This window comes from Ixodes scapularis, unplaced genomic scaffold, assembly GCF_016920785.2.
Source record: "Ixodes scapularis isolate PalLabHiFi unplaced genomic scaffold, ASM1692078v2 PGA_scaffold9__187_contigs__length_104089568, whole genome shotgun sequence".
NCBI classification, from domain to species: Eukaryota; Metazoa; Arthropoda; class Arachnida; order Ixodida; family Ixodidae; genus Ixodes; species Ixodes scapularis.
Window position 1 is genome coordinate 2,686,399 of NW_024609884.1, and position 25,253 is coordinate 2,711,651.

A 25,253-nucleotide genomic window follows, 5' to 3' on the forward strand; every position below is an offset into this window, starting at 1 on the left:
CGCACATTAACCAGCATTGAAATTTGAAGCGCGAAAACCAGCCGCAAAGTAGCAGAAGCCTTACAAAGCAACACAAAAAAGGGGAAAAAAAAAAGTTACAATATTTATTTGTTTTACTTGTCGCAAGCTACCACCCATCATTCTAAGCAAAATGGCGCTGCCGTACGGTTTCGGTTTTGGTTTCGCTGTGCCGCCATGTTGATTTTCGTACAGCCTCCGGATACCAGGGGATTCAAATGGCGCTGCGGACTCCATAGTTTCCGGCTCTGCATAGTTTCTCTGGGTTCTCTGTAGTGGCTTCGAGCCAGTCGAGCGTCGAGGAGGCGCTTTCGAATTTTTACCGGACTCGCCGGTTGGGAACTGGGAGTGGAAAGTACTTAACGTTGGTTCGCGCCGAGTTCTTTTCGAACTGATCCTTTTTGCAAATATTTCGTTTTTCACGTTGTTGTAGTGCTAAAAGTAGAAAGCTTCAGTGACTTGACTGGCCTTCAGCATGGATGAGATCACCGAATATGCATTGGTAAGTATGCGCTGCTCGATTTGTAGCACTCTCGTTGTTGGCGTTTCCGCTAGAAACTTGTTTGAACGCCCGTACTTGTTGCTCTTTAAAGAAACTTTCGGAACGTGCTCGAGCCCGTGTCGTCAACCCTGAAATGTTCAAGGTGAAGCGGCCTTCCCTTGACGACGGCAAGCAGCGGAGTGACGGTGAGGCGAGAGGCTGGCTCTCCCACACCCGAGACCTGGACGCAGGGGGCTGTGCTTGCAGGTCCCGACTGCGGAGACTCCCCGCCCAAGCGTCAGTGCTTGATTCGGGACAAGGAAAACTTGGGCGTGCAGCTGGCGCCGAAACTCCAGGGTCTGGCGGCGCTGCGCAGGGGAACAGGTCCGTATCGTGCGGGAAAGAAAAAAAATGGGTTGTGTGGATGTTTATACAGCCTAGAACTTGGTCTGCCTCAACGGGCGACGAGTCTCCCAGCTGGAGATGAGAATTTTGGCCAGTGCAGAACAACGCTGGCCTGGGGTCTTTAACGTGCATCACGCAGTAGTGATACACGGCCCTACGCCGGTACGATGCTCATCCAGATCGAAACAGGCAGGGGTGGGTATTGAGCCCAGGATCCTGGGTTCTGCAGCGCGAGCTTTCGCTCTACGTGCTCCGAGCTGGTGTGCGCTAGCCCACTTGGCCACCGATCCCCCCCCTATCGCGTGGGAAGTCCAACGGCCACTACATCCTCTGGAAGCAGAAGAGAGTGCATCCATCGAGAATATTATGTGACTTGCATTGACGTCACACCAACTGCCATTGTGGTGACCTTGCTGCTGATATATACAGCGTATGCACCAACGCGTAGACGGCCCGCAGAAATCGCATTCTTAACGTAGTGCTTTGCGATTTACTACAGAAGTGCGGCTCTTACCTCATAAAAAAAAAAAAAATGTTTGGGCAGTTGGTGGCGGCGTCAAGGTGGGGCTGGAGGGGGGTGTGTGCTAATTTCCAGGTTTGGCATATTAAGCTGGACGTTATGGTGTGGGTGTTGTTTGCTTCTCCGCATTATGGCAAAAACGCGACTTGTGCATGATCCGCGCAGCAGCATTGATGTTCTAGCAAATTAGGGAATTTGCTGTCTAGGATAAAAAGAAGAAATTGAAGTTGTTTTGGTATTTCATAAGGTGAGCTCCAGATCTGTTTTCCGCACCCATCTGTGCTGTCAAAGCTTTTATTGACGTGTAGACTCACATGAACATAAGGACCATCTGAATGCGGTCATTGAATTGGGGTAGACTGTCGACTGATGAACGCTTGCTTAGCTATAACCGCACGATTCCGCCTAGTTCACTTTCATTTCACCAGATTGAGGCAATAATCCACGGATTCAGGACAAGGGTGGTGGCACTGGGATTGAATCTAAACGTTGTACATCTGCTCAGCTAATCATCTACCTGAGCCCTAATTGTTTTGACATGGACAGGCATTGTATAGGCGTGCGATCATATAATTGAAGCAGCGTGGAGCAAGACACAGACCTCAGGTTAACACTCCCAGATTGCACTGAATAAGTTACCCCTCCACAGTGTCAAATCATGCTGCTGAATCTGGGAGGCTGATTGACCTCTCGCTATTTACACCGGGGATGCCTTCAGAAATGGATGTGCGTGACGTCAGGGATCAGCAGAATCAGCGGGACTCCCTCCCCTGCATTATAACGATCGACGGTGATGGATGGATGGATGCTAATGGCTGTACCCTGCATTTATTTATTTATTTATTTATTTTGAGTGACCCACAAGCAGCTTGACGCTGTTTGTGGTAGTTTGTGCCACCTAGTCTAGAAACCAAAAGTGGGATTTTTCCTCCCCGCCTAATTCCTTCCCTTCCGTCCTTTTGTAGCTATCACCAGGTGGTGTGGGATACTGCCAGGATGACCTTTGGGGGATTGGGGAAAAAAAGAAAACACAAAAGAAAACACCCCTTTTTTTGCCCCAGCGAGGGAGTCGCCAATTTTCCTCTGGCCAAACCTTGTCAGTGCCACCCCAACACTGTGCCCACTGGGAGACTGGGTTGAGACTTTGGACCAAAGCCACAGTGGAGAAAATTCCAATTTTCCTTTGCCCCTTGATCTGCTAGTTATTCATACATCCTTCAATTCTCCCTAGATAATTTCCACCAAACTTTTAATCTCCTCTTTGTTATTGCAGTGCCCTTTTCATCCATTCCTCCATTCTCACTTGCAAACCCCAGCGCTCTGACGAGATTGAGCTGAGAGAGATGTCTGAGCTGTCAGACGCATTTAGCGGTCACACTCTCGACAACAGGGCTTTGTGCATGCTGACAAGAGTAGAAAAATTGAGGTGTACATGAAACGGTTGTTACGGCAGCAGCGCTGTTCGATGCAGAAGGCAACAAACTCCTTCCTGTTAAAAAAAGAAGATGCTTCCCGAGTGGGTGGATGCAACTCAAAGAATGTGGAATCCAAAACCAGTTGTACAAGAAGCGTCTGGAGGGCGGCATTAATGAATATTGAAGACTCCTTCGAGTAAATGACATGCGCAACAGCGCAAGCCACAGGTTAGGCGATGCCACCGCCGGATTCCCGCAGAGCAAGATCTGTAAAGTTACCAGACACACCAATTGCGAAGAGATCCCACGCCAAGACGTGAGATCTATTCGGAATTGTGCAGTTTGAGCAAAAGCTCCCCCATCCGCCTGGGATGTCTACGTCAGTGCGGCTCCGTGCAAAGTGTGACATTGTTACCACGTGATGTGCATCCAATCAATCATCAATCAATTCCTCTTTTTGCATCCTGGGGAGCAAAGGGAGGAATTTCACCCTCGTGTGAATAACCCTTTAAGCATTCACAAGGCCTGATTTTTTTTTTTTTTCTTTTCACTCAATACCAGAGTGAAAGACAGAAAATTACGAAAGGCTCTAGAAGTTGATAAGAATTACGACATACTTCCACTGTTGGAGGACATCTGAACGAGGGCAATTCTATTCAGCTTCACTGCTCTGCGCCAGAGTGAGAGCCCAGCCACATAACTTTATGGGTAAATTCCTCTCTTCTCTATGCCAAAAGGTGAAGTCCATCTCCAAACCTGGAAGACATGTATCCTCAGATAGCGATTTGGACAGCAGGTCAGTATTGTGCGAGCTTCATTTTGAAAGCCGCTTTAGTCAGGGGGCCCCGGTATATTCTTGTTATTAGCCGAGACACGTCTATATTCTACGAGGGCATCATACTTTCTTAAGAAGGGGCAGCACCATGTAACAGGTTGTTTAGGAGTCGAACTGCTCAGTTTTCATGTTTATTTTTCACGGGCTATGGTACTTATGAAGCGGTCAGCAGCAGCTTACGCACGTGAGTACTGCTTAACGCTACTATACCAAATGATCCCAGTACATGCGGCAAAAGGCGCGGGGTTCTTGGCGTTTATTTTGATCAGATTCTATGACTGCACCATCTACTTCCGTCCTGGATTGCTGAATTGAATCGATGCAGGCAATGAGCACACCTTCCCCTTCAGCCACCCTAGCGGCATTTCGCAGGTGGTGCCATAAATTATGAACCACATGCGAGCGATTTTTTGACACGACAGGACCTGCTCTTGCTCGGTTTGTCGAAACCACATGCAAGTGATGCACGTTGTGACAAAAAGCAGTGACAAGTGACGCGCGTCCAGCAATAGGGACGTTGCGAAACATTCTGTTCCATTGGCCCGAGCCACTTCCGGGCGGCACATAAGAACGGGCCATGTTTTCATGGCCCGTTTACGAGCGATGTGAGGGGCAACGGAAAATACCATTGTTTGGTCTCTCGCTTGCCGAATCGCTTTCTGTGGTTAAAGCTTAATGCTTGCCGGCTGATGGCACAATGCCAGACACGAGGGGAATCGCTTCTTTGTCCCATCTCCCCACACCATTGTCCAGAAGTCAAGTGACACGGCGGCTCATTTCATTTTCGTGTATATAAAACGTTTCAATGCCGATCATCTCCATGAAAAAAAGCAGCGGCCCTGAGAGATTTAAATCCCTGTTTTTGTATTAGGTTTGTTTTAAAAAAATATTGCACTTTGAAAATTGTATTTTAGCGAGCGTGCCACACTGAAGGAAGCGTAGTCAAACCATTCGGAAGATCCTCTGCTAAGCTTGACACCGGTGCGCCCTTGATGCTTCCGACATCTCTCTGCAGACCACACAGACTGTCTGCGAAGTGCCGCAGTAAATTGCCCGAAACAGGCTCTTTTTTTCTCCTTTGAACGAGGAAAGTTCTTTGGTTGATGTTTTCATTCCCAACTTCCACCACCTAGCTGCACCTCTGTAGTAAATTGCAATGCGTTGGGAAAGCAAATTTGCTGACCTTTAGAAGTGTGCTTAAAGCATTTGTGTACATGCTGTACTTGGCACCACCATATTTCGCCAAGATCAAGTAGGAATGACTACCAGCGTAATGCTATCACATCACGTGCAAGCCATTTTTTGGCAAGGAAATTCAACTAGGGTTATATTGTTTGTTTGCAGAGTGCCTCAATGTTGCTTGCTAGCTGCGCCTTGCTAGAGTGGCGACATATTTTGGGAGAGCATGTTCGCCTTTGCAGCCGTGGCCAGCATGTTGCCTCCCGCGATGTGCTGACCTTGTATGCTTGAGACCTGTGGATCAGCTTGTACTCGTGAAATTGCCCAATCCACCTTTTTCCAAACTGGTGCTGCCACCTGGAAGTGCGGCTGGGTTCGAGATTGAGTGGCTAGAAAACAAGGCGTTTGCCAGGCTTCTCCCACAACTCGTTTTTGGTTCGACACACAAAACGTTAGCTGCATCCTGTTGGCTCATTGAGAGCATTTGACACGCTGTGACCTAAATACGGCTCCCCCAAACTTCGCTTTTGTCCCCATCATGGATTATCTTCGGCCCCCACGTTGATATTAAGAAGCAGTATTCCCTCTCTGCTCGGCCAGAAGAAAGAGAAAAAGGGTACTAAATCCATTCTCTCGAACTGAAAAAGGTGGATTTAAAAGTACTTGTTCAAGTTGGGGTCAAATTATCTCATGTAGAGGCTTCTTCGACTGGGTAGCATATGCAGTCGCGGTGTTGGAAACAAACGCATACTTAACGGAATGCATGACGTTACATGTTCTGAAGATTGTCCCGTGTCATTTCACAAGTCATAATACTCAATAACTATGTAAACAGCTCTTAAACGGTTACATATGAGCAGAAGGCAATATGGTGACTCTGCTAGCAGATGGCAGAGTTGTCCCCACTTTGTGAGAGCCACCAGCCCAGCATCCTTGAGGCAAACGATACAGCCATTAACATCCATCCATCCATCCAGCTTCGCCAATACTGGAAACTCCTTCGAAAACCTATGGGAGCGGCGGCGAACAGTGACAGTGACGCCCTTAGCAAATCTGGAGTCTTCACAAGCGGACAATACAATAGAAAAGTATAGGCTCTGCGACATTCTAGATGTTTGCAAGCCCCATTTTCCTATCCTTAGAGCTGAATCAATTAATCGCCTTCATTGTGTTTGCACGGCGATATCTACCGATCACAACCGCAAGGACAATCAAATTATTTCACATATAGAAACCAACATTTATTTATTCATTAAGTAGGCTGAGCGGCATTCAGAGTATTACATACGACTGGTTCGCGTCTGAAAGCTGGAAAGAAGGCTTTATCAATTAGAACTATGTTCTCAAAACTTACTTTTGATGTGAGATGTACAACATGCTAACCTTGTCATTTCACCTTCTCAGAATAGGTGATCACAATATCAGCAATATCCAGTGGGCCAGTCATCCCAATGGATATTGCTAGAGAGCCTACTAGCTAGTGGAAGCCAGCCAGTAGCAGATGTGCTCACAAACACATGCACATAACCACAACACAACAAAAGTGACAAAGAGAATGGCCATACAAATGCTTCACAAGCTTTGCAGCAGTAAGAATAAAGAGCTAACTGAAAACAAAAGAGACATTTTCGGGGCTTCATCTCGGACCCAAAACAAAAAGTGATTGCAGATAAAACAACTTTGCAGGCGGCACAAATGCTTTAGCATACAAAGAATCAAACTCCAGAGTATTAGTGTAACGTGAAGGACGACTTGTTTGTAAGCAACGAAGTGGCTGAGAAAGAGTCAAAAACATATAAAACAAGTCAATAATAAAAATAAAATGCCCGATCCACAGAAAAAGAGACAGAAAAGCACAAACAGAAAGGCAGACGGAAGAAAACACAGCGGCGTCTGAACCAAAAAGAAAGTAAAGTAAAATTAGAAAGACTGACTGAGTAGCGAGACCGTCCTCAGAGTGCTGGCATTTAGTGTGCGTAAAGGTAGTCAACTGAATCTGCGCATTGTATTACTGGAAACGAGTTTAATTTTTATTTGCGCTACCTCTTTTTCTTGCATATTTGAGAAGTGGCAGGTATTCTTTAAAGCTCCGTTTTTGTCAATTAAGTGTACGTGTACATTCATTTCGGTAATGACCTCAGATCTTGTATGCACAATTGTCTTCACACAGCATATTGAAGTCGGGGTAGTGAATATCCTATGATAGGTTTTCTGCTGCCTTTTATATTTATATTTGATGGTGTCGGCAGGCTTAGCCAGATTGTCTTTTCGACAAGAGAGGTATGAGCAAGACATTCATGAAAACGGTAATGTCAACAGCAAAGGTAAGATGTACTGATTGATCGAAACTCTAGAGTTGAGCTGTAGCTAAGTTTTGAGAATTTTAGATGTTTAAGTATTTAAAAAGACAGTGCATAGATAGATTCATGTTTCGCATGCCTTACTTAAACTGTGACATCATCAGAATGTTTTGGCTAAAAAGACAAAACTGCACCTTGAAAGCCAAGAAAACATTTTTTACAGGAAGAACACATCCTTCGCTCATGAAATGGTAAATAGTTTTTTAACAGAAAAACGTCACAACGCTTTTTCCTTAATTCTCTTGTGCAGAGAAAGGCGAAGTCAATGCATTCCGAGGAGTTTGTCTGTTAGGGGTGACTCCAGGCTTGCCAGGGGCACTGCGGTCAGTTTTCAGTATTGGTCTCCAAGGTATTTGGTTGAGGCACTCTATTTGGCACGCAACTTGGTGCCAGCCTTGTCAATCATTGTAGACTCTGTATATACAATATTAAAGTGTCACCTTCATGGTGCGAGCACGAATGGGCTGTTGAGAGCAACGCTTTGGTCGTGCGAGGACTTTTTCATCTGTTTGGCGCACAGCGTGGACTTTGAATGGTCATAGACTTTTATGATAAAAAAAAAGAAACCATTTGTCTTCTCCCACGCAGCTGGAGTGCACCACTGGGGGACCTCCTGCCCAATACCACGAGAGGGTGCAGCTTCTCTTGCCCCAAGGGACAATGCTGGTATCGCCTCATTGATTTTCGCCCATCGACCTAGTGCTTCTAAAGACGCTGTTCTCACAGGTTTGCACCAATTTGCAGACTAAGCGTTTCACACCTAGTGGTGGGCATCATGCATGCGCAAGGGAGTGTGGCTAAGATCCCCCATCAACAAACCATTTGGGATGCAATGTTGTGTCGGTGCAGGTTCCCGTGCTCTTTTCGTAATGGGATTGTTGATTTTACGTCTTCCTAGCAATGCCCGACTACTTTAGCGGCCTCAGTGTTATGAACAGTGCTCGTTACACCGCAAAACTTCCTTGAATGGTATGACACATGACAATCCATACTTAAGGTTGTTTGTTTTCGGGTTTTATATTTTTTAATATTCGGGGGGTAAAAATCGGGTGCTATTTTTCATGCTGATAATCAAGGAGAAATCGGGGTTTTTGTGGAAACATTCCGAAATTCGTTTTTTTTTTTTGGGGGGGGGGGGGGGGGGTTAAATTTCCAACAAATGAACTGAGTAATACATTCTTTTTTTTTAAATTTTTATTGGAGCGTATTACGAGCTCCTTAACAATGACGCGTTAAAATTGGGGGTCTGTTTCAAGCTGGTAATCGGGAGGATATCAGGGTTTTCCAGCTCTGATTGTCGTCGGTCGCTGCAAGGGAAGCACCGCCCACGGAATCCTCCTCTCCTTCAGGTGTCAACAAAAACCCTGACTGTTCGAGGGGCGGTCGTCTTTGGTCAAATATTTCGCTATGGAATGAACTTGTTAAGTTTAGCCTATCTGTTGACGCGACTGACTGGCTTGGACGTTGTTCGTGGGAAAGCTTGGATGCCAGCGAGATGGCCATGCTGCCCGAGAGACCCTGGTGGGCTTCGACACCTCAGCGGTCAAAGGGGAATTGATAGTGCATTTCACAAGCTGCGTGCAGCAGGGCCGAAGCCGTGTCCAATGCCTTGCCAACCCCAGCGCGTGGCTATGATCAACATTGGCGGCATGTAACTGGCTCCAGATCACGTAGCCGCTTGTTCTGGCTTCGAGTTGAGGGGGTGAACGCTACTCGTTTTTCTTTAATTTGTTTCCACGACTTTGGCTGTGTGTGGTGGTGCAGCCGTCAGTGGTTCAAACCACTTGACGGCTGGAACTGCTAAACATGGACTTGGAACATTTGTGTCTCCTAATAATAAAAACTATATAGTCGGTAAGTATTGGGCTTTTTTCATACCATACTATTGCATCTTGCAATGGTTTTGTTTTCAACTTATAGATATTGTGATTTCAGTTGTGAAATATGCAGATTGTTTTTTTTCATGAGGCTTAAGTTGTTCTTCTTTTGTTGACTTTGTTCTATTGAAAATCCATAAGAGGAATCGACCCGCTACCAGGAATAGCTGCCATTAAGATAAATTGTAGTGATGGACCGAATCTGCCGAACTTTAGATTCGGCAAAGTTTGGCACATGCCAAACTTCTGAAGGAAACTTCGGTAAAGATTCGGCAAACACCGGTGCACGTGCGAGAACGCCACAGGGCCATGCGGTTACCATCGTACAGTGTAGTACTACCAGCGGTTGCGGCAAGGTGCAGAGTAGGCGACATGGTAACTGTGTGTTTGTCAGCCTTTGCGAGTGTGGTTTTCTACAATATATTCTGCCTCAAGAACAGTAGATCGGCCAGGAATTGATGCAGTTCACTGCACGAGTAAGAAATGATGTGGTACATCCTGGATATAATTTTCATTTGATCTTTCCAGTGATGCAATGAGGTAGTTGCAACATACAAGTGCTTTAAAGCACTCCTCGCCGTTATAGCAATCCTGTTTTCGGCTCACAAGTAGCTTGTGCCAAAACAAAATAATATTGCTTTTTAATTAGCATTATTTCGCGGTTTTCATCTATCCCCATTAAACTAAACACAGAACTATCATGCTCGACGTTGCACATCCGCCATTCCTAAAGGCTCTGTTATACACCGACGTTGAGTGCAACAAACATAGCGTAGCACGGAATGTGGGTCTTTGATTGGCTGGCAAGCAGGAACTCGGATCTGCGACCAATCAGTATCTGTGCACTGCGCTAAACGACGAGTTTGCTATGCTCGACGTCCGAGTATAACAGATATTTCCATCTTTTTAAACATTTGCATGTGTCCTAACATCAGAAACCGGCATTTTAATAATTAAAAACGAGACGTTGCGAGTAGTGACGCACACTTCCTTGCAGAGCTGGTGTAAAGCGAATCAAATTGGAAAATATGCATATTTACAAAAATATTGTTATTTCTTCTGGTGAAGGCTTAGCAATCATTGCATTCATTTTTGTGCATGTAACAGTGACTCGCAGAGAAAGTAAAAATGCAGTGTTGCCGCCTTTATTTTAACAATGTACACACTTGCATGCTTGCGCTGATGAGGCCACAAAACCGAAACTCGCGTGTTGTGACTGCGGCTGCTACCCAAGCTCGTTGTCTCACAACCTCACCACTTTTGAAAAAAGTCACTGTAAAATTGCCAGTAAACACACAAAAATGACAATTATCTCATAGAATATCACATTATTTAGTAATAACTGTCAATATGTATTAAAAAAAAAACAAAAAAACCTAAGAACCTTTTTTGCCGAAAAAACATCTTTCAAGTCTGGCAACAATCTATCTTTGCCGAACCTTTAGAAAAGTTTGGCAAAACTTTGGCTTTGCCGAATCTCAAGATTCGGCTGAAGTTCAGCCCATCACTAATAAATTGTAATTCTGCTGTTTGCTTTTTATGGTATGGTCTGGATTATATTTAAGGAAAAGGTATGTTTGGAATTGGTTATGGAAGGTGCTTTTTCGTTATGTTTGTATTTAGAAAATCGCCTCCTGTGCTTATAGCCCCAAGTTTGACCTTGATGACCATCTACAAGATTTACTTTTACTCGACTCGACTTTTGTGGCTCCTGAGCTGCTCCAAAGCACAACTTCTACTGCTCCAAAGCTGCTCCCAGACCTGCTACAAAAGTCTGGAGCTTGCTTCCTCCCCTGAAGCAGCGAAAGCCACAAAGCATAAAATTGCAATCTGCATTTGCACTGACTGCCTCACATAGTTAAAAAAATTGGCTCCACTGTCTGTGCACTAATTTTTTTTATACTATTGTATTATTAAAAGGACGTGGGCAGCATACACCGGACATAATACTTTCCAATGAACTCCAGTGACGGCTATTTAGGAAATAGAACATTCCTGAGTTGCCAAGGTAAATAACTGAAGATTTATGAATTAAATCGCAGAGGGAGAGAAGCAATACTGAAGTCCTTTCTTGGTGCAGAGGTTTAGAAATATGTCAACTATAATAATGCCTGGAGAGCAAAAAAAAAAAAAATGATGCAAAAAGAAAAAAAAAATTGATTTGTGTTTATCTGCACCTTGATCGTTCTAGGGTTACTCGAAACAAAGAGAACATTATTGGCGCGAACGCATGTCCATCGGCGACTGCTAACTTTACTCATAGCACCGTTCCCTACACTTTTGCGAGGACCTGCAAGTGGCGAATTTGCGGGCTGTCGTGAGCCATTTTGGTGTCTCATGGCATGCTATTTATTTTATTTACACAAATACCTGCTTCGCCGTTAGGCATTATGCAGGGGGGAACAAAAGAAAAACGCATTCAAAAAGCATTTTCAGTAACGCAATCGACAATCATCCAGTACTACATTTTCACTCGACCACGCTTCTCCGCAGTCTGTCATAAAAGACGTCATTATTGATAATAGCTATCATTTCTTCCGGAAGGGCATTCCACTCCCGGGCGGTTTGAACAAAAAATGAATAACAAAAACAGTCAGTACGATAACGATACTCTGCCGCAGTCTTAGAATGATTCCGCCTTGAAGATATATGTTGTGGTTCGAGAATGAGACCCTTTTCAATGCGCGTTTCCCCGTGATATATACTGTGAAAGAATTTTAACCGCAAACACTTTCTCCGAAGTCTAAGAAGATTTCCCAATCCAGTCTGTTCTTCATTTCTGTACAGCTCGAGTACGGACTATAATCGCCTGTGACAAACCTTAATGCCTGATTTTGAATTCGCTCTAACTTATTTGCGAGGTAACACTGAGTCAGATCCCAGATAACACAGGCATACTCCAAAATTGGTCTGATAAAAGAAAAATATAATGTTTGTCTTACGCTACGAGATGTATTCTTAAAATTCCTCCGAATAAAAAATAACATCTTACTTGCCTTTGCTACAATACCGTATTTACTCGCACAATGAACGCACTCGCGTAATGAACGCACCCCCCAAGTCTGCTCTCAAAATTTCGACTTTTTTTTTCACTCGCGTAATAAACGTACCCCCAACTCGGACGTCAAAATTTTGACCGCCTCCCCCCTCGCGCGCGAAATGAACGCACTTTTTATCCTGGTGCAGCGAGGTCGCGAATGCATGGGCAGCGTGGGCGAACAAAACGCCTTGCAAAAGGCGTTAAAAAAATTGGCAAAGATCCAACGGAAGCAAGAAAAAAAAACATAGAGTAGCTTCTTTTTTTTCTTTTTTTTTTTTTTTTTTTTGCACAGCGCAGTCTGGACTTTGGGCTCGCGCGTCGCCGCGCGCAAGGAGGTAAGAAAGAGAAGCGGAGAAGCGCTCTAAACGAACGAAACAGCTTGCAAAAGGCGGCAAAAAAAAAAAAAAAAAAAAAGAACTCAGAACTAAGAGAAAACGGAAAAAAAAGAGGAGCTTTTTTTTCTTTTTTTGCTCAGCGCAGTTTGGTTACGGGGGTCGCGCGCCGCGCTCTAGGAGGTAAGAAAGGAGCGGAGAAGCCAGCAAACAAAACAGCTCGCGAAAAGCGGCAAAAAAAAAAAAAAAAAAAAAAAAAAAAAAAACGGAATTGAGAATTAAACAAGAGAAAAAGCTTTTTTTCTTTTGCACAGCGCAGTTTGGTTACGGGGGTCGCGCGCCGCGCGCAAGGAAATAAGAAAGATAAGCGGAGAGCCCAAGCAACGCCTGAGCAAATGAAACAACTTGCAAAAAGCGGCAAAAAAAAACCAAAGGAATTAAAAAAAAAACAAAGAGATAAGAAGTTACTTCGATTTTTCAGGGTAAAAGGTCCGTTCATTATGCGTTCATTATGCGAGTAAATAGGGACGCAAAAATTTTACTCTGCGTAATGAACTTTGCATCGATTTTTCGGAAAAAAGTGCGTTCATTCTGCAAGTAAATACGGTACTATCTATGTGGTCATTCCATTTTAGATTATTCGAAAAATTAACTCCTAAATACCTGTGTTTATCTACCCGCTCAAGTTCATAGTTTTTTTATCTTATATGTAGCCATGCTAACAATAGATCGAGTAAAACACATGTATTTGCACTTTTTTATATTCAAGCCCGTTTCCCAATGATCGCAACAGCGTTCTAACATACCTAAATCTTTTTGCATCATACAGACGTCTGCATCATTTTCTATAACTCTGTATAATACACAATCATCCGCAAATAGCTTGATGTTTGACTGTATCCCCTCGCAAATGTTGTTAATAAATATAAGAAATAACAAAGGTCCCAGTACACCTCCCTGAGGCACCCCCGAGGTTACAAGTACAGGTGAAGATTTTTGACCATTTAATACAACACTTTGTTCTCGCTGAGATAAGTAAACAGCAACCCAATTTATAATATTTTCATTAATTCCTATTAATGTAAGCTTATTCAATAACAAATGATGTGGCACCTTATCAAATGCCTTACAGAAATCCAAGAATATACAATCTACTCGTTTTTTGTTGTCAATGGCGTTTGAAAGGTAATGTGTAAATTCAGCTAGCTGAGTTACACACGAATAACCACGACGGAAACCATGTTGGGAAGGAGAGAAAAAATATTTTGAACTTAAGAAGTTATATATTGAGCTATATAATATATGCTCCAAGAGTTTGCACGCAACACATGTCAGAGACACGGGGCAGTAGTTTTCAACAAGATTTCTTGATCCTGACTTAAAAATTGAGAGTAATTGGGAGGCACTAAACGCCGCGGGTAGTTTTGTGCGAGCATTCTCGGTCGCGATCTCTGGACGTTGGAACCAAGCCCCCCCTCAATCGGCCGCAGCCAGGAAGGGAGCTGTTTATACTGTTCGGCGGATAGCTCAATCTCGCTAGAAAGAGCCGACCTCGCGATAACGCTAGATTCGTTTTCGTTTCGCCACTGCATTCTGAGCAAGCCCACTTAAATTCGCGGTTACAAGTAGTGTCGTGAAAACATTGCTCATTAATCTGTATTCTGCTATGCCTGTAATTGATCACTGCACTCAGAGACTACTCATTTTCTATTCATATCCAATAACAAAACTTACAAATAGGCTTTTTTTGTGTTTCATACAAAAACAGGCTGAGCCAAAAAAGCCTGGCAATTTAGAGCACGGGTTTGCAGTTCCCACATAGTAAACACTTTCAGCGGTGTTGAATTTTGGTGGTGGTTGGAATGTAGGAAAGTAATTTTCTAGGCACAAAAAGGGAATGAAAGACTGTTTTATTTTGGGAGATTGTGGCAGACAAGGAAGTTTGAGCAGTTGATTGCATGGAAAGAGCCAATGGCTCTTACGTTAACGAGAGGCCCTTTTTGTTCAGTGACACCTCACTGCACACTTGGGGTTAAAATCCAAAGTGGGTCATGAATTACTAACACTAAAAGCGGTGTGAAACGGGTCGGGCTTTTTGGAGGCGCAATGGGGGACAGCGGGCGTATCAGTGAGTCGCGTGTTAACCCACCCAGGCCCCTCTGTTTACGCCGCTTTGTCGTGACAGCCTGCAGATGGCTCAATAAAAAAATGTTAACCCACCTGGCCCACCCGTACACGCCGGCGGCGCCCCAAGCCCCACTGTCCCCCAAGGCACCACCGAAAAACCCATTCTGGGTGAAACATTTGGTATCTCAGTTCGTGGTTGTTAAAAAAAATGGCAAGCCCTCCCAGTATTCACCCCGTTCAGCGGGAGTTGATACCACGAGGGTGCCACATCATTTGGTGCCCCAGTAGACTTCCGGTAGTTTATTTATTTGTTCAACAATGCACAGCGATCGGGTAAGAAGATTTGCCTTCGGAGAAGTACCTGTAATACGTCTGCGGGAACCTGCGCGCATTGTAGAAACTAGTGCAAATAACAAAAGGATGCGAGACAAATGGAAAAGAAGAGGAAAACCGGAAGCTCGCAGGGGTCCGCCGATAGGGGGCGGTAGCGAGCTTGTTTGCAAACAAACATTGGTGAATAAACGGCTCTGGGAAGGGTGCGTGGTGCACGTGGCGGGCACTGCTGACGGTGCCCCCGTTGGTCCACCAGGGGAGGCTGCCCAGTGTCCGCGTCCCAGGGGCTTGGCCGCGCTGCGGCAGAAGGGCGCCCACGGAAAGGCCGAGACCTCGGAGGAGCCGTGCCGGGAAGGGAGCTGGGACCCCCGGGTGCTGGCCAGCCTGGTGAGTTCCTCGCTCTGCTGCCCCTTGAACCGCACATTCCCCAGAAGCTCTTGCCAAGGCTTCCGACTGCCCTTGGGAATTGACTCTCCGAAGTTCGGCCACTTTGATCACTACCATCGTCATGGCGTATGTGCCACAGCGATGGCGGCCTCCTGGTTACAGATGGGGAAAGAAGTTGAAGATGCTCGTGAGCAGACGATGCGAGGCCTATGTACATAACTTGCACGGACGTCATTCGTAGCTATGTCATTATTTTATGCGCCGGGAGCGTTCGGTTTGCTGTGTGAGTTTCACACCACAGAAGTATTAGTTCGAAGAAACTTGTAAGTTGAAATAACCACCAGTACCCAGCAACGGTGACGCTTGCAAGCTATAAATGGACCTTTCTGGAGACGCCAGTGACACGAGTGAGTGCTCTGGGGCATTATGGGAACTTCGAGGGTGTCTCGCTCTTTAGCCAAGCCAAGTCTAGCCTAGTCGAGCTTTTGCATGACAAGTGGCGCATGCTACCGCTCAAACTGCAGCACGATTCTTAATCCACTCATGCACCCAGGCGAACTAACGGTCTTCGATCGTTGGTACGAGCTGCATTGTTTTTTGTTTTCTTTATTGGCAAAGGAAAATAACATGTACCAACAAACTCAACTGATTCCCATAACAAAAAAAAACAACAAAAACGTTGGATGCATGCATGAGTGAGTGATACCTCGCTCTTTTGGTGCATGGTCCACGTGCGATGGCCCATTAAAAAAGAATGGTGGCCCATCCAGAAGGATGGCCCATCCAAAAAAGGGCTGTAGGTAGACGTGTTGTGATTGAGGGTTTCTCACCTCATATGGACAATGCAGTGCAGCACAGGGCACTGCAAAGATTGCCGTCTTCCGTACACAGGGAGCCAATTTGAACGTAGGCAACATCCTTGGAGGCAACACGGCGGTAGCAGCAGACAACGCTGCAGCGACCCTTGCTGTTCCCATAATACCTCACGTGCACCACTTGAGGGCACGTGCTACCATCCAGAAAGGTCCATTGAATACAAAAGCTGCGTAAGCGTTCACTTTTAACTCGGATCTGGTCAATTTGTCGGCGGCCCACAATCGCCTCTAAAGCCCCTTGATGTGCAGATTTTTATCGAGGCATTCGTGTGAGTTGCCGCTTTGTCCTGACCAGATATATTTTTGTCGCCATAAAAAATGAAAGAGAGAATGAACCATACTGTGAAGAGCAGATTCTCGTCCACCCCTGACTCGTGTGAAATACCGCAGACTACAGGTTTATCTTCGCCATTAGTATGGCAAAAGTTAAACTGCTACTTTAGCCACCAGGTGGCACTGAATTTCTGAAAGGGTCTATTGGCAGAAAATTGCTCCTGCCTCGCTGGCAGGGTAAAACAGTCGGCAAGGAGGCATTCCAGACGATTCTTAGAGTTTTCAAACTTTTGCTCGCAAAGGGACTCCGTGCCGTACTGTGCAGGCTTCTCCAGACTCGTCAGACAAAGCTCTTTTCGCACGACGACGCCGACTAGCAGTTAGGATCGAGAATCTGAGAGGCGACACTTATAGAGACCGCAGGGGCACGTGTGCACTTCCATTGTGTTGTGCGCAGTGCCACCGGCAACATATTAAAACGACGCACAAGCAGAGGGAAAGAAAGAGGAGACGTAGGACAGAGCGCTGACTGGCGTCTTCTCTTTCTCTCTGCTTGTGACCCATTTTAATATGTTGTCTATGTACCAACTGGTTCAACTCTCCACATTACTACAGTGCCACTGGTGCAGTGATTCTCAATTGAACTTGCTTTACAGCTCGCACCGTAAAAAATTAAAACTTGTTTAGAAAAAAAATAAATATTAGCTGCAGAAACAACTATTGTTGGTTGTCTATGAATGGCAATAGCATTCATCATGAGACTCACGACGCAGCTCGCTGTGAATACTACGCCACGAATTTTGAGTAAACACTTTATTTTATGAATGGTTCATGACGCAATCATTGACGTTAGTGCGACTGCTACGCTTCATTTCAAAATTAAGTGATTGCTTTGTTTCTTTCTAATCGTTTAATCTTCTATCTTTCTGTAATCGTTTAGTGTTCAAGCTGTTTCACCACCATCATTAACCACGTACCAACTAGCCCAACTCAAACCAATAATTGCTTCGTAGCTTAAACGCAAATGTGATTGTGTGCGTACTCCGCTCTGTGTATGCGCGGCGCAGGTTTATCTGCTTGCTAGGACGATGTCTAGAACGACCTCTAGGTTGACCTCTAATGTGATTAAGGATTACCTCTAGGACAACCTCAAGAACGTCTAGTATGATGTCGAGGATGACGTCCACATACGCACAGCGCCTGCGTATGTGCGGTGCATACGTGTGCCGCACTTATGCACGGTGCATTTTAGGTTAGATCCCATGTCTCGAAAACTGGGTGAAGTAACTAAAGAATGCTACTAGATTAAAAACCAAATGCAAAAGAAAAAAATTTTTTTTTTTTTTAAGCAGCCTGGACGGGAAAAGGTTACCATAAGACGAATTTACAACAAACGCAAAAAAAGTTTTAGAGCCAGACTTACGGCTCGAAACAAATTTGTAGTTGGCACTCGTAGAAGCCGCCACTGGTCATGTGGTAGACCTGTGTGCCGCCGCGCTGCGTCGCCAGAGCCGTTCAGTGCCGCCGCTGAAGACCCCAGGACTCCCACGCCGCCGCCACATGCTAAGTGTGGCACGCCACCGATTGAACGCGTTTCTCCATGCCACCGCTGTTGCCAGAGGGAACACACTGGCGCGCCGCCGCCGTCAATTTCTGACCGGCGCGCAGGTGTATCACGTGGTGCTTGCGCTCTCTTGGGAGCTTCCTTTGGGCTCTAAAAGTTACCTATTAATCTTCATTCTTTCGTTACACTTCAAACGAAGATTAATATGTAACTTTTAGTGACCATACGAAGCTCCCGAAAGAGCGCAAGCACCACGTGACCATAGCGGCCAGACACGTGACCCCTACCCTACTCCCTGGAACTTGTCGGGTGTGCACATCTCAGATTTCTGGTCTCAGTACTTGGAGGTGACCCTTTAGTCCCCTATGCTTAAATTTCCTGAGAAAAAAAGGCTTTTTGTGCAACCTTTAGAGTCGGATGCAGCACGGCCCACATTGGGCTCGCCTTGAGGGGCAGTGTGGCGTCTGTGTGCAGGAGGCCCAGGGCTTCACCCGGTCCCCGTCAGCTTCCATGCTGACCTACGCCTTTGGCCGTCCCAAGCCCTCCTCTGAGCCGGGCCCTCTGGGCTCGGGCTGCCCCCCTTGCGGGGCACGGGACTCTCCCAACTCGGCCCAGTCCGGGACGCTCCAAGAGAGCCACGCAAATGAAAAGTCGTGCAGCCAACTCGTGGGTAAGCCAAAAACCCTCAGGTTTTTCTAGAAACCTTTATTCTGATTTTTTAGGGTTATATATAAAAATCAATAACTAAACCGTAAAATACCAGGGGAGTGCACACCCCACTTTCACTGAAAACTGGGTTAATCTAGATGTGGGCGCTTGTCCAGTCAAATCGGGCGCTTAACGTATAATTTGTACAATCCCCAAGTTTGAGAAATGTTAATAGTGGACCCTTGAACCAAGTGGGTGCTTCTGCGGTATTTTACAGTAATGAACCAAACAAAGTTTTGAGCAGTTTTAGTGTGTTGATTGTTTTATACACACAGACAAGTCATTCATGTCCAGATAATCGGATTAAAACGTCATAGAGGAACTCACTTGGTCATGTAAATTTTCCACAAATTCTTATTGACGTGCATAATGATCTGCATGCACACCGTTTCTGTCACGGTAGTAGACCCGTCCAGTCTTCAGATAAATCTTAACTGAGGTAATGAGGCAATTTTATCAAAATTGCCTTCGTGAAAACAATTTTTTATTTTTTCACAAAGTACTAAAATATTTTCTGCATTGTTTCTGTCATGTGCGCTTTCAACAGGTTTCGTTAATGAGCTGCACATTTCTACGACACAAAAAAACGTAAGAATGTTTGAATTTCTGTTTTGAATTCGGGGAAAAATCGAGTTTAGCTCGATTATCAAAAAACATGTGGGGTGTGTAAAAAGAGGGAAATGTTGGGTTTTACCTGAAAAGGAAGGGCCCTAGGTATATGAAAGGAATAAGCGTTCTATAGACGATTGCAAGCAAGGCGACTGGCCGCCGCCATGTCTCTGCTCGTGCAGACAAGCCCGTGCAACTGCCAGCTTGTCAGAGCTATGTTCACATGTAAGCTGCATGTGCTCGCACGCATGGGGCACCAGTCGGGAGCTTACTTGCAATGGCCTATAGAATGCTTCCACATGACAACAATCCGCCATTTTGTTGTTAGTTTTTTTGTTTTCAGACAAATTTATTGATTTGAAGGATTACATCGTAACCTGTTGAGGAGATGTCAGCGTGGTAAGGCATCAGTTTCTGTGCACTACGCATTTGAGGGGTCCGGTATAAATCCTTAGAATGCTCGCCTTCGGCACTCGGCAGACGGCTCACAACAACAAAATGGTGGACGAAATTATGTCCGTGAAAACACCCCATAAACCCCCGTTGATCAAGTCTGGCATGGCCGCATAAGGAGCCACCTCTATCCTGCCCCCATGAAGTCTAGTTTGAACCTACCTAACCTTGCGTGACATAGGAACCTTCTCGTCTGTGTTTGTTTTACGAAAGTGAGTGAAAAGCTACTAATGCCTCCCTCCTACATATTATCGCGTCTCGACCACCAATACAGGATAGGCATCGTAAAACTACGACATCTGACAGTTGATTCATGCCCCATGCTTTTACGGAACCAGTTTCTGGCGTCTCTGGTAACCTTGTCCGATGGCATCGCGTTTAGAACGGCATTAACTATTTTAGTATTTTCTTAAATTATTTGCATTCTTAGAATTTGTTTTTTTTTAGAGGGCAGCTCTTAGGCGCCCGTTTGCAGGTTGAGCGTCGTCGCCGTCGCCATCGGCGGCTGTGGAACCATGCGTTGCATTATGGGACGTTTGCCCGCAAAAGTTAGCGCTGAAAATTTTCCTGCTAAATTTAGGGAGAAAATTTTTTTGCTAGATTTAGCAGGGAAACTTAACCTGCTAAATTTAGCAGGAAAATTTTCGCTAGATTTAGTGGGAAATTTTCGCTACATTTTCTGTTCAGTGGGAGGGGAATGTGAGAGGGGGAGAGGGGGAGAGGAGGGTAGGGAGGAGGAGGGTGTACCCTCCCCCCCCTCCTCCTCAAGAGCTGTGCTGTAATTCAGAATTTCAGAAAATTGTAAATGTCTTTCACTTTGATACTCCCTCCCCTCTGCAATGTTCTCGTGGCCCTGAGGGTATTTGAAATGAAGAAATTTACGATGCAGTGGCTCAACGAGGTGGACCTATGGTTTAGGCAGTTTTCCTTTGTTGGGAAACGCCTCTCGCGCCTTCTGCGCTGCTGCTACCCACCGCCAGACAGAATGGGCTCCGGCGATGGGTTTTGTTGCCCCCTTGGGACCTCCCATCGCAGATTCCTATTTGGTAGATTCGGAAATTTTTGAGCTGTCATTTTTGGCCCAGACATATCTTTCTCATTTTCGTTGTCTCGGTCACAATGTAGAATTTATTAAATATACTTAAAAAGAGCATTCATTGTGCAACATTTTGATATACTGCAACAAATTTAAAAGGCATACTCCTCTGTCTCGTAGAATGTTTTTTTTTTTTTGACGATTTTGGAATTTACAGTTATCTTGCCAAGTGTCTAATTTTATGGATCAATATTGGTGCCATAATATCAGTTTATAATCTTTATGCAGGTTGAATTTGCACTCAAGTTTATGCTGAAATGGCATTTTCTCCAAGTGCGAATTTCGGGCTCTTTCCATATTTGCATTGGGGATATCAACATCTAGGGCAGGTCGGTAAAACGGCATTCGCTAAAACGAGCTTCTCTAAACCGCGTGCCTCTGCATTTTCAATGGGTTCGCTCTAACAATAGAAAGAAAAGCACCAAGGCTAGTGTTTACCCCTTAATTAAAGGGCCCCTTAAAAGAAAAGAAAATAAAGTCTTTTTTTTTTTAAACAGTTTGATTGTGACACGCATGTCAAAAACTTAATTTTACGCGAAAAAAAATAAAATTTTAGAGCAACATTGACGGCGTGAGACGTGATTTGGTTGGTAGTCGCCTTCTTTCCACTTCTTTTCTCTCTCTCGGCATTTCGGGTGCTCGGAGGAGAGGTGGATTGGCTTGGCCAGCACATTGAGGTTGAAAGAATGTATGACCATTCCGTGACGTCATGGACTTCGTGCGCAGAATTTAAAATAAATCTCGCGCCTTCAATATTGCTCTAAAATTATATTTTTTTTTTCGCATAAGATTAATTTTTTGCATGCGTGTCCCAACTAGATTGCTTAAAAAAAAAATTTTCTTATCAGGGTTCTTTAAGGGAGGACATTACCTAGAAGGCAAACTTTTTAACCAGGAGTCTTATTTGTATAAAATTTGCAGGGATGATATAGCTCGGAAGGAGGATGACATGCAAAATTTTAAGTTTACAAGTTTATCCTTCAAAACAGTTACCGTAATATCTCAAAAGGGGCCCCACCCCCAAAAGATAACCCGCCACCTATTTTCGGCTTGATTTGCCATTTTTTGTTAAACACCGAAAGACAGCCCACTTCTAGTAATCGTAGTGTTTGGATCAATGATGGCCTCGGTGTAAATGCGGCTAGTTACCTATAGTGGGATATAAGCGAACATTGCTGACTGGGAAGAACAGTCATCTTTGCTTCATTGCCCCTCGCCACGATAAGAATTTTGGCAGGGCCCACTTCCAGTGGTGCAAAATGAAGTGCGCTTAAAGCAACATTGCCATCATCAGCATTACCATTCTTAGTCCTTCATGTCCCTGTAACTATGTTAAAATTTCACTGCATTCTCGTGTACATCGCGCTTACTTAGGTCCTCTATTGCAACTATTGCATATTGTCAGCATTAGTTTTATCAGTCTCATTGTCTTGCAATGCACAAATGTGCCAAAGTTCCTATGTGCTAATAATTAATGACCGGTGAGTTTTCTTTTCCTCCACACGTGTTTTGTAGTGTCATAATTCACTATACATTAAATTTGAAATTCGACCATATGTATTAATAGGGCTTTTTAACACTTTAACATTTATTTTTGCATTTAAATGCTTGTCTAGGTTTATTTATCTAGTTTTTTTTTCGTATAAAATTATAATTTATTTTTTTTTCAAAACAGGGACAGATTGTTAATCTGGCCAAAAAATGTGTAGACTCCCCGGTTTAAATGGAGCTTGTGGACAAGGGTGAGGGTTTGATGTTGCGGTTGAAAAGGGTGAAGAGCGCTAGGCCTAACTGCAGTCTTCATGAGGCCGCCATGGGCTGCTGACCTCTAGCAGGCCAGTCTCGAGGATTCTGGTTTCAGTTTCGTTCCAAAGAAAAAAAAGATACATTCAGATTCTGCCCTGGAACGAAAAAACATGTACATCTGCAAAAATATTTGCAACCAAAATTAAAGAAGAAAACAAAACGCTTATTTTTATCAAAGAGTAAGTCATTAAAAAGTTATAGCAAGTGTGCTCTTATTGCGACGATAGAAAATGAAAGAATCGGGGTCAAAGGCACCGCGAGGAAGAACGCCCCAAGGTACTGATCATGATCTTAAAAACAAGACATCCTCGAATGTAGTCGGTGAAATGTGAGACCTAGCTCTGTTCCGATAAAATAAACTTGAGCTCCGAGGATGCCCGCTTCACGCTGGCCTGTGTGGATGATATACCCAGAACTACTTGCGCTAAAGTGTACAGTTGCAATTGTCATTCTTTTTGCTCTTCGCAAAATTTCAATACATTCGTGGTTCTTGGAACGCTGGCCATTTTTGGAGCATTTTGAGCTATGTCCAGTGGGCCTAGCTCGCTTGTCAAATGAAATTGCGCGCCAGCCTCGAGGCTTGTTCATAACAGTTGCGTCGGCTGCGTTGCGACTTGCTGCACAGCGCCTCCCCATTGGCTCGCTGCAAGCACGACTGTGTGAACGAGCCTTGAGCTTCTTTTCTTTTGAGGAACACTTCGAGGGCATATTTTGGTTCCTCTGGGGACCAGAAGACGCCGAAATACCTGAACTTTCCTCTTGAACCGAAAACTGCTAAGAACATATTTTTAGTTTCAATTCAAAGCAAAATATTCAAGAATGTTTCGATTACGTTTTCATTCCGCCTAAAAATATTGTTCTTTTTCGGTTTTGCTTTCATTCTGTTCCGGCGCCCTGTTACAAACGTTGCTCACCGCCACTGCGGCTCCATGCCGGGACTACTCGGATCAAATAGCATGAGCCCTGAGCAATCAAGGCGACGGCAGCGCAAACAATGCAAAAGAAAAAAAGCACAGATTCAAGCCAGTGGTGTAGCCAGGGAAGGGGCTTATGGGGCGTCAGTCCCCCCTCCCCTCCCGGCACCCCAAGTTATGGGCACCCCATCCGCCCAGGCCCTCTCAAAAGAATTCCTGGCTATGCCACTGACTCGAGCAGACAATACGCAGCATTAAACCGAAAACAAAAGAAGCGGCTAAACAAAACGAAAAGTGTCGCGAATTTTACACTCCCCACACGGCGCCTGTGAAAACGACGACTGCGTGATTTACTCGCAGCTCTGTTCATATCCTTAAACAAAATCACACACACACACACAAAAAAAAAAGATATATATATATATATATATATAAACGAATATGTGCAGATGAATGAACCGTACTTAATCCAATGAATTAAAGAATCCAAGTTTTCAGGAACCCGCCGAAAGCCAAAAATTGGCGGAGCCAATTTTTGGCTCCGCCAATTTTTGGCTCCGCCAATTTTTTGGCTCCGCAATATATATAATCACCGAAATGCACACTCCGAAGCCGTGAACACAAGTGAAAAAAAACTGGGTTATGCAAGTAGTCCGTTGCTGTGCACTAATACAAGATGACCTCAGTTGTGAAATAACTATGAAAGGTTGCCCACAGATGGAGCCAGGGACGGATAATACAATCCATCGGGGAAGGCAATTTTCAGGCTTTCACTGGAGTGCAAACTTGATCCTGTTATTTCCCTATTGAAATACACGGAACAAAGATCTTGTTGGAGATACGTTAAAAGGGCACTGACACATCAAAATCTTTTTTTTTTTTATTATCCGAAACGATTGAAAACGATGCCGGGACATTACCCTCAAAATTTGAAATTTGGGACTTCAGTATTTGTGAAGTAAAAAAACAATTTCCAAATGCCGAATTCGAAGTTCCCGCGCGATCGGCGCTGGTGCCTTGACGTCAAAAATTGCGGAGACCTGAGAGCACACTTTCTTTCACCACTCCCTGCTGTTGCCACGGCGACCCAAAGCGAGGAGGAAAGGAGTGAGCGGCGGCGTTGCGGCGGACCGGTTTTGAGCGGTGTCGCCTGTTTTCCGTTGGAGGATACAAATCCAGGAGACGGCACCACAACGAACTCCCGATTTTTGGTATTTCAAAAAGAAGGGCCGTAGTGCGTTCGCAATTGCGTTAAAAAACATGTTTTAGGATTGCCGTAATTAAATTTTATAGAGATGTCGCCTACAAAGCTTCTAAATTTCCTGATTTTTGACGTCACCGATCAAAAGAAGCGAGGAGGCGAAGGCGGGAAAATCAAACGCCAAAAATAAAAAGGCGCGCGCGCGTGGGAAATTTTTGTTTTTGCGATGCGTTTTTTTTTGCGTGTCTATGACTGCAACTTGCATCGTTTTAGACAATAAAAATAAATACGACCTTTGGGGTGTCAGTGCCCCTTTAAGAAAGAATATACCTTTCGCAACGTCATGTCAGAAAATGTATTTGTGCCTCTGTTCTTTTCAGAAGTGCTCACGAATGGCAGTTTGTAGGAATTCAAGCTCTCGTAGAAAATCTCTAGCCCCAAAACC

General features: G+C 44.7%; 1 protein-coding gene across 1 annotated transcript in view; it reads left to right on the top strand.

Annotated features, from left to right (window-relative positions):
• The first annotated feature begins 252 nt into the window (after positions 1–252).
• The window catches only part of LOC8041402 (anillin), a 68,949-nt gene continuing 43,948 nt past the window's right edge, over positions 253–25,253 (top strand). The window contains exons 1-6 of the mRNA XM_029995431.3: positions 253–520; positions 612–705; positions 767–883; positions 7,802–7,879; positions 15,179–15,309; positions 18,496–18,691. Coding sequence (XP_029851291.3) covers positions 494–520; positions 612–705; positions 767–883; positions 7,802–7,879; positions 15,179–15,309; positions 18,496–18,691 — 643 coding nt within the window. The 5' untranslated portion in view covers positions 253–493. The remainder of the gene's footprint in view (positions 521–611; positions 706–766; positions 884–7,801; positions 7,880–15,178; positions 15,310–18,495; positions 18,692–25,253) is intronic.